This window comes from Lagopus leucura, unplaced genomic scaffold (assembly GCF_019238085.1).
Source record: "Lagopus leucura isolate 7727_CA_CO unplaced genomic scaffold, USGS_WTPT01 Super-Scaffold_100034, whole genome shotgun sequence".
Classification (NCBI taxonomy): domain Eukaryota; kingdom Metazoa; phylum Chordata; class Aves; order Galliformes; family Phasianidae; genus Lagopus; species Lagopus leucura.
In genome coordinates, this window is record NW_024962283.1 from 5,749,151 (window position 1) to 5,763,248 (window position 14,098).

The 14,098-nt window shown below is 45.8% G+C and overlaps 1 protein-coding gene across 13 annotated transcripts in view; it reads right to left on the reverse strand.

Annotated features, from left to right (window-relative positions):
- The window catches only part of NCAM1 (neural cell adhesion molecule 1), a 78,908-nt gene that overhangs the window by 4,785 nt on the left and 60,025 nt on the right, over positions 1-14,098 (reverse strand). For 9 of the 13 annotated variants that reach the window (XM_042882325.1, XM_042882322.1, XM_042882321.1 and 6 more), the window contains 4 exons: positions 12,241-12,365; positions 11,349-11,529; positions 1,861-2,068; positions 1,549-1,665 (listed from right to left, as the gene is read on the reverse strand). In XM_042882325.1, the coding sequence (XP_042738259.1) occupies positions 1,549-1,665; positions 1,861-2,068; positions 11,349-11,529; positions 12,241-12,365 (631 nt within the window). Of the gene's footprint in view, positions 1-1,548; positions 1,666-1,860; positions 2,069-7,285; positions 8,296-11,348; positions 11,530-12,240; positions 12,366-14,098 lie in introns of those variants that run through there. The other 4 variants (XM_042882329.1, XM_042882328.1, XM_042882331.1 and 1 more) reach the window with 1 other exon arrangement.

Sequence of the window (14,098 nt, forward strand, 5' to 3'; positions counted from 1 at the left end):
CTTGGTTGGACAGGACACTTGAAGACAAATTGTTAGTAGCTGGAGCAGAGCTTGGGGTATCGCTGAGATCAACAAGGGGAGCCACTTTGGGCGTAGAAGAGGGTGGTGGTGGAGAGACTGGGGCAGCTCCCGCTTTGGCTGGAGTAGCCTGGCCAGGCGACATGGCGTTTGAGTCAGGAATGGCCGTGGCTGGTGGGGCAATACTGGAGGTCAGGGTGGTGGTCTCACTGGTGGGGCTGTTCTGAGCAGTGGCAAAAGTTTCAGTGATAGTGTCAGAGTTAGTGGTGCCCGTAGTTACAGAAGGCAGCATGTCCTCAACAGTAGCTGCGGTATCGGCGGTGTGCCTGTGAAGAGGGCAGGAGTAGAAGAGAAATAGAGACAATGAAGCCCATAAACGACAGCATGGGGAAAGGGAAGCAAAGCATAAGCATGAGAAGGCAAGTGGGTGAAACAGCAGCAGCAGCATGGTGGTGTTAGAACACAAACACAGCGTGGCGGCAGAGAAGGAGAAAGCTTTCAGAGATGAAATACACAAAGGGCAGCAAGGGCTGGCAGGGTGACTGAAGGACAATTAGGAAGAGAAGGAAGAGCAGAGAGGACACAACCTTCAGGAGTGGCTTGCTCAGACAGATTATGCTTCAAGTATTGGTCAAATGTAACCCTGTTGACTTGCAGAGTCTTCTCTTTCAGGCTAACTTCCTTCTCATCCTCTTATGTTTAGCTTTACAAGGAAGCTTTCTACCAATTCCCAGAGGTTGCAGCCTTGTGTCATCTGTAACCATGCAACAACATCCCGGTGCAGGACTCCTGAATTCAGTCTCCTGTCTTGGCCCTATGCTTTTGCCAACAAGTCTAAGGCCTCCATCAAACCACGCGTAATTTAATTCCTGTCCTCACATACACACACATAATACATGTACATTCATGCAGCTTAGAAGCGACAGTTTCCACCCTTCTGACTAGATTAACCTCTGCCTTTTGTTCTAGCAGGAATAGGGGCTGCTTTAGGACAATGCCTGACAGTGTAATTATGCTTTTGCTGCCACAATATAGCACTGATTGCTTAAGTACATGGATGAGAGGTTGGAAACAACAACTGATTTACTCCAATAGAAGCCAGCGTGCCTGAGAACACCACCTCAGCCTTATGAACTAAGAGAAAATCTTTGTAAAGGAAGGTAACCAAGGTAAAACCCCAGTAAGACAAGGCAAGAAAATCACAAGCATACAGATCTTAGCTACTCTGCTGTGCTTTGCTTCTGCATTTCAGTGTGCTTGTGGTACAGCCTCCTTCCTCTTCTCACCTCAAAGCGACTTCCAGCAGAGCCATTTTACCAGTGGGCTCCACTGCAAACTCCATCAAAGCAGGTGGGAGTCAGGCAGGGAAGAGAGGAAGCATTTTCTCACGGCTATGTCAGAAACTGAATGTGAAGATTTTTGCTTTCTTCCTCTCTTCCTGCCCTGTGGCATGTGCATGAGTGATCAGCAATTAAAGCAAATGAGGGTTCTGTACTGACTCTGCACTAGGACTGATGAATAGCAACATACTCTGGTTCTGTCAGTGGTGTGGTCTCGTTGGGCTCTGTGTGTTTTCCCCCATCGTGGTTGGGGGTCCGCTCCTCTTCAGTCCGCACCTCCACAATAGGCTCCTTGGACTCATCTTTCCTGTAACAAGGGAATTAATTAGAATCATGGAGATTACATAGAGATTGGTTACAGTACACAGTAACTGCAAAGACTGTCCTGCAAAGACACGCTTCAAATACTGATGGTGACTGTGAGAAATAAGCTGCCCTGGACAGCAGATTCCTTTTTGTCACCCCCAACAGAATGAGTAAAAGAAGTGATGATGGTACTCACGAGAAGGCAGCTTTGCCCTCCTCCATGTCTTTGCCCTTGGCTCCTGGTCCAGACTTGCCACATAAGTTGACAGCAATGCACATCAGCAGGCCACATTTGTTCAGGAAGTAGCAGGTGACATCCACAGCCACCAGGAGCAGCACAAAGATAACAATGAGAATGCCTACGATGGCAGCAGTCCCCAGGCCTGACGTAGGGCTAGTGCTGGCTTTAGAGACCAAAAGAGAAGAAAAGAAAGCATTGTAGTTAGAAGGTGAGCCGGGGATACCTATGGCTCAGACTTGGCTATAGGTTGCAAGCATGGGAAACTCACAAAACATGCACTTTTTCTCCAGCAGCCATGTGTAATAATCAGTACTTTGTCCTATAGATGTGCAGGACAACCCATGCAGGTTTGCTGGGACCTGACAGGGCCTTTCCAGTCTCTACTAGCCTAAGGACAGGGAAAGCAGATCATGGAAAACTCTTCCACTGTAATGTATACCCAGCTGGAACTCTGAATGGTTCCTGTTCTCTTTCACCACCGCCCCAACGGGCACACAGTGACTCTGATGCTGCCAGCCTAGAACAAGGACAAGCATCACGGCTGGAAGTGAAGCTCTGCAGCACAACGTTCCCTGGTGGGACACTGAATGCTGGGAAACACCAGAGGGGCCTGAATGTTGATTAGCCCTTGTAGGGCTCAAATGAGCCCACTTGGAGAAGCTGACAAGCTTTGCTCTTACAGGGGTCTCACAAAGCTGCTCCCAAGCAAGCCCTTTTGAGAACAGGGAGACTCACGAGCTTTGCCATCAACTTTCAGCAGCATGAAAGAGATGAAGAGTGGCCTCTGGCAGGGACAGATCAGCGTCTCCCAGGATCTGGGGATGCAAGTGAGGCATGCAGCAAAGCCGGGACTCGCTCCAGGAAGCGAATGCAATTGCTGGAGGAACCAGACTTGCCAAGATCCTCCAACCTTCCTCCGACCAGCACAGGCTGGGAAGATCTGCTAACTTCTTCCATGGTGTCTTCCCAAACACGGTGTACATGGCAGCAGGAGTTGTACTAATGAAACCTACAGTGATTTTAAGGCAGCAGCCAGGCAGTAAGCGATAAAATCCACAGGCAAGAAATGTATGTTCACATGCACCGCAGTACAGAATTTGACCCAAATTCGTGCTGCTCTCTGAAACTTACAATCTTTGTTGATTTCAAAATGTGAATACAAAGGTACTTGCACAAGTAAGATCGGCCTCCAAATTTACGACAGCCAAGGCAGTGCAGCTGGGCAGTGTGAGTGAGCCCTCGAGGCCGGACGTGAGGCACGGTCAGGGCAGGTGCTCTGCAAACCAAGCAGCACTAACACTGCCTGTTGTACACTGACATCCTCACTGACCCGTACGAAAGAACGGACTGTTTGGGCTGAGCTGCTTAGTAATTCCTCTGCTATCACCTAAAACTCTCCATGTTATTTGCAGGAAGGCTGACAGGGGCTGGAGTGTACTGGGCTGACAGGACTAAGTCTGTGTAATTCGAGCAAGAACTGATTCCCTGGCAAAGGAAACTCTTCTTCAAAGCTATCAGCTGTGGCTTCTCAGCCTCCTGCTGCCATGCCCTAAACAGAACCCACTTTTGGTTCCCCTTGTTTGATTCAGAATAGCTCTTCCCAAGCTGCTGCTCTGCAGAGAGAGCATTCTGCTGAGCTCATGCAGAGTTCAGCATCCATCAGAGGTCCTGCGCCGCTCAGACCAGCAGATCTCAGCCATCCCATGCTCTGCTTCTCAGCCTGCGTGCTCAGCAAGGTCTGTGCATGTGGTAGAGCTTGTCACTCAAGTTTACTGAGACAGCTGAGAGAGATGAGCACATTTCTTAGGAGCCCTGCATTGCTCTTTCACTAAGATGCAATTTCTACTTACAGTGTTTTTACCATCGGATGTCACAGCCCCCAAACACTTGGAATCTCTTTGCTGGGAAACAGCTGCCTGTAAAGCAGCCCTTGGCCCCTGAGGCTAATTGATGCTGACTGTAGCATGTGAAAACATTAATTCCAGAGCTCTGGGAAGCCTCCTGGTCTCTGCCATTCTTTTATTACTTAAAAACAGAAGACAGAACATCCTTAGCATGAGGGAGGTAAACGTTTCATTTTGAGACAAGATACTGAGGAACTTGGGACTCCAACAGGAAAGAGTTTTGGGCTTTTTCCTGCATTTTACTTTATCTGAAAGTCACTCTGAGGTGCCCAACTCTGACACTTGGAGCACAAGTCCAGTGAGTGCTTGGCAGAACGACTGTGCCACAGCCCCTGCCAGCACCTCACATCAAGCTGTGTAATTAAATGAATTCATCAGCCTCCTGTGTGTGCAGGGAGGGAGGAGGATATATATTTTCTGTCTCCTGATGTACTCAGGATTCTTGCATGGATGATGCAATAGTTAACACAGTCCTGATCACAGCAGCTCCTGGAGGAAAATGTAAGGCTGTGTTAAACTTCTCTCATCTACAGCATCTCCCTGGGAATGAGCTCCTTGGCAGCTGCTGGAGGGTCCCGTGGGAAAGCAGCACACAGAGCTGCTGCTCAAAACAGTGCTGAGGAAGAAGGCTAAACAGGGAAACACCACAACCCAGTCTGAAGAATTGAAACAACAAAAAAAACTGACTTGGGAAATGCAGTCAATGTAACGCAACCAAATAAATGTGCAGGGATGGATTAGATCAATGCAGCCCTATAAATACCTACATGCAGCAGAACAGTACAGACAATAAAGGCACTTTATTTGAGCAAAGATACAATAAATTCCAAAAGCTGGAAACAGGAGGTGGATGACTTCAGGCCAGAAATAAGGTATGAAATTGTAACAGAAATCCCCACGTGAAAGCGAAACGTCGTATCTTCCTCCACCCATCTGACTGAACATATCTGCTTTACTTTCTAAGGAGGGATGATATTGAGGTTATTTAGTGCTGCTGCAGAAAAAGCCTGTCTGAACATTCACCTTTTGCTACTTAGGATTAGTAACAGAAAGCAAGGAATGGAAGGAACAGATGGGTGGTGTTCCAAACAACACGTGCCGTTCCACTTCGGATAACAGCAGCAGGTTCTCCTGTGTCTGTGTGTACCTATGGCCGATGTTTGGAAGCAGTTTTAGCTCTCTGACAGCCATTGGCAAGCACCTGCACAACTTATATTAGCATTGTCAAACACCTTGCACAACTTACAGGGGAAAAATGCAGACCGCAAGTAACCATCTATTCCATGTGACAGCAGTGTCTGTTTCCACATGGAATTAGGTCCAACAGCTTATGTTTGCTTTAACCTTAACTACCATGAAGCAGAAATGCCCAGCGGTCTGTTGAAAGCACTCCTTCCACATCCAGAAGGCAAGAGATACTTTCCAGAAACACAGCTGAACTCTTCAGACTGTCACCAACACGTTGGCTCCTCCAGCAGTTGGCTCCCAGCACCAAGTTCTGTATTTCCCTACGACTGCCTCCCTTTGCAAGGATGAACACGAGGGTAATGAGCATACAAAAGGAAGAACTGCAAGCACAGAGGAAGTCATATGAAGATCCTGCCTTCAGGAATAAAACAGTCTGATCTGCAGTCTGACCCCTGCCACAGCATGTCCTTCTTTGCACTACTGAAGTGCACCCCCCCGTGCCACCTGGCTGCTCACTGCACTCTGCTAGCTGCAACAGTCAGGAAAGCTTCAAAAATTTGTTTTTATCTAAAAGAAATTAGGTGTGAACAACTGCAACTGATTTTTTTTTTATGAGAAAATCATCAAAGAATCATTAAGAGTGGAAAAGACCCCTAAGGTCATCCAGTCTGACTGCCCACCTATGATCAGCGTCGCCCATCATTGTCACATCTCCATGGCTCTCCAGGGATGGTGACCCTGGGCAGCTGTGCCAATGACCAATGACTTCTGGAAGAGTTGTTCCTAACATCCAGCCTGAACCTCCCTTGGCACAACCTGAGGCCATTCCCTCCGATCAAACAAGGTCTCTCCCATTTGACATGCAGCCAAAGGATATCATCAGATATCTCCCCAAGAATGTAGAAACTAACTGACAAACTAAGAATAGAGCTGCTGGCATCCTGGGGGCCAGGGGAGATCCTGCACAGCTCTGCAGTTCATCGCACATGGAATCATCTCTTCTAGAGGACCCAGATCCCAGCCTTCCTGGAGCTGTGACATCCCACAGAACATGTACTTGTGAAGCTGTCTGTGTGCTGAAAATCTGAGTATTTGAGCCCCTTCAGGTTCCAGCTCTGAATCTGTCTCACCTCTGAGTACAAAAAAAAGAGTGCTAGCTTTTCTGCAAGCTTTTTGAAATGTTATTGACATCAGGAATAAGGCCTGGGATCTTGTCCAGCGCTGACTGTCAGAGATCAAGGATCTAATGCGTGTATCTGAAATCTAACATGTTACAAACCCAAGTAAACAGGCAGTGAAAATATCACTTATGCTCCTTATTTTTTCAAACACAGGGACAGGACTTCTTTTTGTATATATTCCATGTTGACCAGATCATTTAATACAGCTTTCACCATGTAAGTGACCCGGGCTTTGCTTAGTCTCTGCAGGCAGCAGCCCGTGGGAAGGTAATGCATCCCCAGTACCATGGAGGAAGAATGGCTCCCAGAAGGGCTGCTCTCTCTTCATCCACCAGTTATGACCAGTAACAGCTTCAGCAAGTTGGTTTCAATACTCCAGAGCTGGGTGCTCAACCTCACCTATGCCTCAACCTGTGCCTACAGGTAAGGGGAATACAAACTGATAGTAGATCTATGGATGAGTTTAATAACTTCCCAAGCTATGGGAAGTTCACACAGCTTTTTAGGGTTACGACTACTTCCATTATACTAAAGTGTAAATGCAGGAAGCCAAACCAATTTGCTATGTTCCAGAACACTGGAGGTGAGAGCGTGGCTCTGTCTGTTCTGTTTGGTTAAAAAATATCCGCATGGTTGGAGTGCAGCGCTCGTACAAAGTTTTCATTTATAATTTAGACAGAAAAGAAGTTCACAAATGATCATGAACAAGGTCTGAATAAACACAGCAGAGTCTTATGTGCAGAGCATCAAACGCACAGATAAACAAGACTGATGATGGCAGGGCTTGTTCTTTGTCCTTGTTAGCATCTGGGTAGAAAGATGAAGCTCATTCTGCACAACAGATAGTTTTTGAGACATTCTGTACAGAGAGCTCAGTAACTGCACCAACAATTCCATTCTTTTCCACCCCAGGCCCACTTACAGAGAAAGAGAGGAGATGGACACCCATTTTTAGAAGAGCAACAGAACCAAATGGATTCCCCATCACAAAAGACAATTCATGAGGTGCACAGGATTTTGTTTTCTTTTCGAGGAGGAAAAAAAAAAAAGAAAATAAAAAAAAGAAAATCACCTGCAATTTGTTCAACGAAACGCAATACACAGAGCTCAGTAACAAAGCTGCATTATATTTACACCAAGGATTAATCCTGTCTGACAGTGTCACATGCACAGTTAACCACGAATATGATTAAAGATCAGTAGTAATAACCATTTAGATCGTCAGGTCATTTGATTCAAGCTAATTTTCTCTGTTAAATGGCAAGAGATCTCTCTATGAAGTTGACAGGACAGTAGTAGAGAACCAAGCAACGTTAGACAAGCATCCATTGCAAATCTGAATGTTCTTGGGCAGGACGATGCCTCAGATCCACTATGGGCCATGGGATGGCTGACTGCACACAGGGGCCAATGAAGTCCCAAGGGATCAAGCAGTGAAAGGAAAGAGAAAGAAACACCTTCAGTGCAATTCCCACAGATGTCTGTATTCACGTCACCACACCAGCACAACCTGAGGGCCGTACATTTGAGCCCACTTGCAAAGCACACGGAGGAATACGGGCGCTCAGTAGGATTCTCTCTGGCAATTTTGCTTCCCTGCTTTTACTCTCCTGGCTGACATTTGCGGGCAGGGCTCCAGAAGCTCTGTGCTCAACACAGTGGTGATCAGCACCAGATGTATCAGCAAATCAACAAAGATCCGGTTGGGGCTTTTATGTGCATGTGTGCATGGGGGACTTTTTTAAAAGGCTCTCAATACTGTACTCTCCTACGATGAAACAAGCGAGCAAGCAAAAAACTCTTCCTTTACATTCATTAAAAAGGGCAAATTCATTACAAGTAACAAAAGTTGTTAAAGATAAAACACTCGGTTTAAACCTTTCTTCCTTGTTACAAAATATGAACTCTTTCAAATGACACAATTTTTTTCTTCCCCCCCTCCTGAACTGATGGGATCCTCTGAACCAAAGTTATCAGCTTTCAACACCTCGGCAGGACCCAGGCCTCTTCAAGCAAATATTGCTTTATTTTAAGTTTCTAACAGAGCAAAAGCAGAGTCACTGCAGAAAGAAGCAATGAAACAAAGGAGGACGACGTTGATGGACTTCCCAAGGTCGCTGCAGGTGCCAGACAATGGTTCCCAGGAGGGGAAAATATGGTTGTTTAAAAAGCAAATTTGGTGCATGTGGCAAGCGTGGATGTTTCCCGTGAGATCCAAGGTGACATGTATGACGACAGACATAGGAAAGGAATAAGGGAAAAAGGGGAGGGAAGAAAGGGCGAGGAAGAAAGAAAGAAAAAAGAGAGACAGAGAAAAAATAGATAAAAAAAAATTAGGTCATAAATATAGAAAACATAAGAATCAAAGGTTTATTTAATTAAGTAAACTAAAATGGCTAAAGGTTAGAAAGAAGCATAGCACATTCACAGCGACAAAAGGGCCAGGTCCAGAAGCTCAGCAAAGTCCAAAGCCGCAGAGCAGAGTTCAAGGCAGGGGTTACGAGGTTAGCAAGCAAATGGGATTCAAAATGATGGAACAGAGGGCTCAGCGATCAGCACAAGAAGAAGCCTGTCTGATATTTGAAAGGACAACACTGCCTTTTCCAAAGAGAAAGAAAACAGCAGCAAACGATCCGCCTGCCTGCCCCGTCCTGTACCGGGGCTCACATGACAGATCTGGGTGAGTAAAACCTCTGCAGATGGGAGGCCTGGGAGCACAGCTGGTCCTTCCTTTCAGCCTTCCAGCTGCCTGTGAACTGATCTGATGCGATTCATTTTTGTTAATTCTCTCACCCTTCCAGGACACTGTGAAAACTCTACAGAGGTGACAAAGCAAAGTAATGGACGGAGCCTCTTCGCCACTGCAATCTGGTGTAGCAGCCTTCATGTCAACAGAGCCCTGTGACTGCGTGTCAGAGAAATCTAGGCTGCCCTCTGGAAGTACTCTGTTGAACACTGTTAGTTTGGAGAAAGCTCAGGGCACCAAAGCATCTGGAAGAATCTCGAAAGGCCTAATAAAAGCCAAAGGTCTGAACAAAATGAAGCAAACTAGAGAAACAAGTCACCAATGCAGCACAAGCAGCAGCAGCCACTTCCTTGCACCATGCCCTACTTGTTCCTGAACCAAGACACGTTCTTCCCAAGAAACATCTGCATTCATTTGCTCTGTCAATCCTGCGCAAGCTTGCAGAGTGAAAACAACCATTTTTCAAAGTGCTTCCAACATTTCCAAGCGCAACACTGGAAGGAGCAAGCTGAGATCCTGACCTCTCCCATGCTTTACATCAGATAAAGTAAGGAGTAACTCCTGAGAGGAAACTGCACCCATGAAAACAAAGCGAACATTTAAAAAAATTCTGTTCTTTTAAGGAGTCTTTTCCCACATTTCTGTTGCATTTAAAGGGCTCAGTGGAAACTGAGATTATTGCTCTTCCCTCTGCCATGGACTACAGCATGAACTGTGTATTCCAAAGGAAACAGAGTTCCCAGAGATTGCTAACACCCTAGGCAAGCCATCCCAGCTGCCCCAGGTACCCCTTGGTACTCCACAAGTGTGCAACAAAGGCTGAGAGAGTACCAGCACAGAGAGGAGCTCTGCAGTGTGGAAGAAAAAAACTGCAAATCAGTCCTTGGAACTTTTTCCTGAGGAGATGCACAACAGTAAAGGAACGCTCTGTCTGCTGCTTACACTCTGTGCTCTACTGTTCTAGCCTGTAGTTAAGGCACTCTTTGCCAAATTATCCCCACCTTCCCCTGCCTCATTAGTCACAGTTGTCCTTCAAATATATGAGAGTAGTAAGTAGTAGTAGTGCTGCTGAAAATGAGAAAGATGGTAAGTTGCTTAATGAATTACAGAGTGTCGTTCCAACGCAAACTGCAGCCCTGTTCAAACACACTTCCCAGTCTTTCTTTTGCCCCATTCTCTCCCCCTCCTCATCCTCATGCTTGCTGCTGTACACATCTTCAAGCCCCAGCCATGGTCACTCATTTGGACGCTCAACAATGCTACCTGGCTTGACTGAGTGGAGGTTCAGCACACAAACTGCACCAGCTCTCAGTTGTTTGCTTCAGACAGGACAGGGGTATGGCAAATTAAGGATTAAATTCTCAATGTGAAGAGAGGACTGATGAAAACAGATAACTCTGAACAAAAACACAGGACTGACCTAAGAACTCAGAGGACAGAATACAACCTAATCACTCCCTGCAGCACGGACTGACACTGGGCACAGAGCTGCTTCAGTCGGGCTGTGCAGTGAGGACCTGACCTGCAGTGTGCCCATCTGCCTCCAGCCAGTCTGAGCTTGAATTTACAGCTGGTACAGCAATTCCAACCCTCAGGTTGGGGGTTTGTTATTAAATGGTTCAAGACGACACCTGCATAGCAATAAACACTGTCTGTCTTTCTAATGCCTGCCAGCAAACTGTAGGATTGCTGCCACCTCATAGGGCCTGCTTGTTTCCCATCGCATTTATGCTTTTACCTCACTTTTTGAGGAGAGAAGTCTGTCTGAAACAAGTTTCCAGCAGCATTCTGATGCACTTTGGTTACCATTCTCTAACTCCCTGCCATGACATGAAAACAATGCTACTTTAAAGTTACGTTTGTTTTTAATCTCTGTTTTATTTAACGAAAGCTCTTTGGAGAAAGATTTTCCCTTTCTCCCTTTATGACTGCTAGCAAACTCCTTGTGTCTTTTTCCTCCAAAGGCTGAACTGGATGGACAAATGGGCAGTAAGCAAGCACAAAGCGGGTTTGGAGGGGAAATCTGAATTGTGAAAAGCATTGCACCAGAGACATAAGTGGTCCCCTTTGCTTTAGTTTAAGCTGTGAATCTTACTTTCTGCTTTCAGAAAGCCTTTTCTGTCCACTGCTTTTCACATCTGGCAATGCTGTTACCCTGATGCTAAAGCCACCATTCCCTGTGCGCAGTCAGACAGCTCTGCCATGTTGCATTCCTACCAGTGTACTGCTAATGCTGTACATACCTTAATGTGTGCTACACTGCAGGTATGTACGTGGCAAAAATCAAGCTTTAGATGGGTAACCAATTATGATAATGGCTTTTAAGCAAGCAAGTTGTCAGGGTTACTCAGGCACATTAAAGGATGCAGCACTGTTGCATTAATTGGAAGCAGAAAACAATGGTAAAGCTTATGATTGCCATACCTGGGATGACAGTAGGCTGAGCAGATGTCCGGAAAGCATAGTGAGCAGGTTTGGACTTCCCTTGCTGGTTTTCAGCTATCACATAAACCTCATACTCTGCATTCCAATCCAAAGACTTGAGCATTACATGGTCACTGCCAGAAGGCAGTCTGATCTCTGGCTTCCATTCTGAGGAATGTTTCTGCAGGACAACGATGTGGCAGGTGGGGATGCAAAACAAACAGCACAACGTTAGTGGTCAGCTCTGAGAGCAGGGTAACAGCTAACTAACAAAGGGAAACGCAGGGAGGGTTCTACATAAAGAACATTCTTATAGCCCTTAGAGTGTGAAGTTGGATCTTCTGCAAGACAGACCCACCTCTGACCTTGCATCTGGCCTAGCTTATCAGGACTGTTCCACCTGGCAGTGTTTAAGAAAGACTTTCAACAGGGCATGCAACCAGCAGCTTCATGATTCCTGCTCCAGTTTCAGGAAATGCAGATGTTCATTCTGCCTATGCTAATTTGAAAAACCTACTTCCAAAGTACCTTGAGACAAAGGCAGAGTGGGGTAGGCTAACAAGCTGTTCAATCTCTGCTTGAATTTGGTTTTGGTTTTGACATTACATTACCCTCTTGATATTCTGTACAGATCTACCTGCAAGACCACAGAACTGCTCAGGTTGGAGGGGACCTTGAAGACCACCCAGTTCCATCCCCTCTGCCATGGGCAGGGCTGCCCCCCACCAGCTCAGGCTGCCCAGGGCCCCAACCCACCTGGCCTTGAGTGCCTGCAGGGATGGGGCACCCACAAGATCTCAGCTTCAATCTGCTAAGATAGCTGCTTGCATAGGGGTGCATGAGTTCTGAAGAGGCTACAGGCAGATAAGGTTTAGGCATCGGTCATACTTACAGCTTTGTATTTGATCAGGTAATGCCTGATTGGGGAGCCACCGTCATCCTGCTTGATAACATTCACTTTGATGGAGTTTCCGTCTTCTCCCATCTGCCCTTCCAGTTTGGGTGCACTGGGTTCCCCTGAAACAATGGTGGATTTATGCTTAATTGTAAAAAAGAAATTGTTAGGAAAAAAGTACTCAAAGCCAGAAAAATACTTCACTACATCGTACTGGCCTTACTCAGACACACCTGCAAGACCCAATTCTGCTTGCATTTGGTAGTTTGCTTCCACTGATGTAATTTATCATTTTTGCATATGCTGAATGGAGTCTGAAGTTAAGTGAAAAAGACACCATCATTCCATGAGAATACCCTGGAGCAAAACCCAGTTCTTCACTGTTTCTGTTCCAAAATGCCTGTCTGAGTCATCTGGAAAATGCTGAGTTAGAGCATATAGCAAACAGGCAGGATTCTCCTCTACAACATGGATATAAGAAGAATTACTGAGAACCGACATCCTTGTCACATTGACCTTGTTTGCACTTTGCATGCTGTTTAAGTTTTATAGCCCCTGGACCACAGTGACCTCACTGCTGTGGTCACTTGAATGGGTATGAAAAAATGATACAAGGGCAACAACACTTGTTTTCACTGGTTTACCAGATGGCAACAAATACAGGCTGCAAAGAATGTGACCCATTTCATCATTCTGTAACAACCACCTTTAAAAGAAAAAGCCATCCTTTCCGAATTTGCACCCCTGGCATCAGCAGGAAATTGAAGTTTTATTCTCTTCAGGGCGCGCTGATTTTCATCCACGTCCTTTTCAAACCATGCCTCCAACTGCCCTTTCCTCACCAGCTCCCCCATAACCTTCACACACAGCCTGCAGGATGGTTCCCCCCTCACACTGCAACTTCTCTCTGTCACCTCTCCTAACAGAAATCAAACCCACACTTTCATTATATGTTCACAACATCGCCTTTTCACAAATAATGCAGCTGACTATTCAACAGACATATTTTCTTCTTCTTCTTAGCCTGGGAACTCACTGTGAAACAGATACGTCCACCTATTTATTTGCTTCTGTGGAAAAGGAAACCCAACAAACAACCACTACAACATATGCATCAAATTAGCAAAAGAACTGAGATGAGAAAGAAGTGCTGGTCTCTCTTTTAAGAAATGGCACAGACTCCAGGAGCTCAGATCCTGCTTAACTTCATCAGCTCCTTGATGCCTGCTTTGCTCCATTCCATGCAAGATGAAGGCACGGGTTCCCCACATTGATCCAACTTGAGTTTGGACTTGGAGATATTATTTCTCCAGCGCTGAAATATCCCAAGAACTCAAAGGCAATCAAAAATCTTGCCGAAGCTTGCCAGGTTGTTTTGCAGTCCCACTGCTTCAGCCATGAGCTCTGGGCTTAAAAGCTCTTCAGGAACTTCTGAGCATTTCAGCTGTTATTCTCTGAAGGCTGATCTGCTTCACGTCTTTACACGTAATTTGAGCAAAACCAACACTGCAATTGTTTGTAAATTAAAGCTTTCAAATCACCTGCAGTTGGCACTTCCAACCAACTCCTAAGATTAATTGCACTCTGTTGGTTGTTCTCATTACAGGCTCATAATGCTTACAGTATTTTATATATCAATTAAGGTGGCTGAATGTTAAAAAGCAAAAAAAAAAGTCCCAACCCAACAAACCTCCCGCACCTCTATTTTGCCAATCAGACTTCAGGCACTTTGAAAGCATTTCTATTTGTTTATCTGAGTGTGTTTTACAGCTGGCCACAGGAAAATCAAATACAGAGAACACAAACCTCTGTACAGGCCTGTGAATGACAAGCACACGCTTTACCATCCTAACTC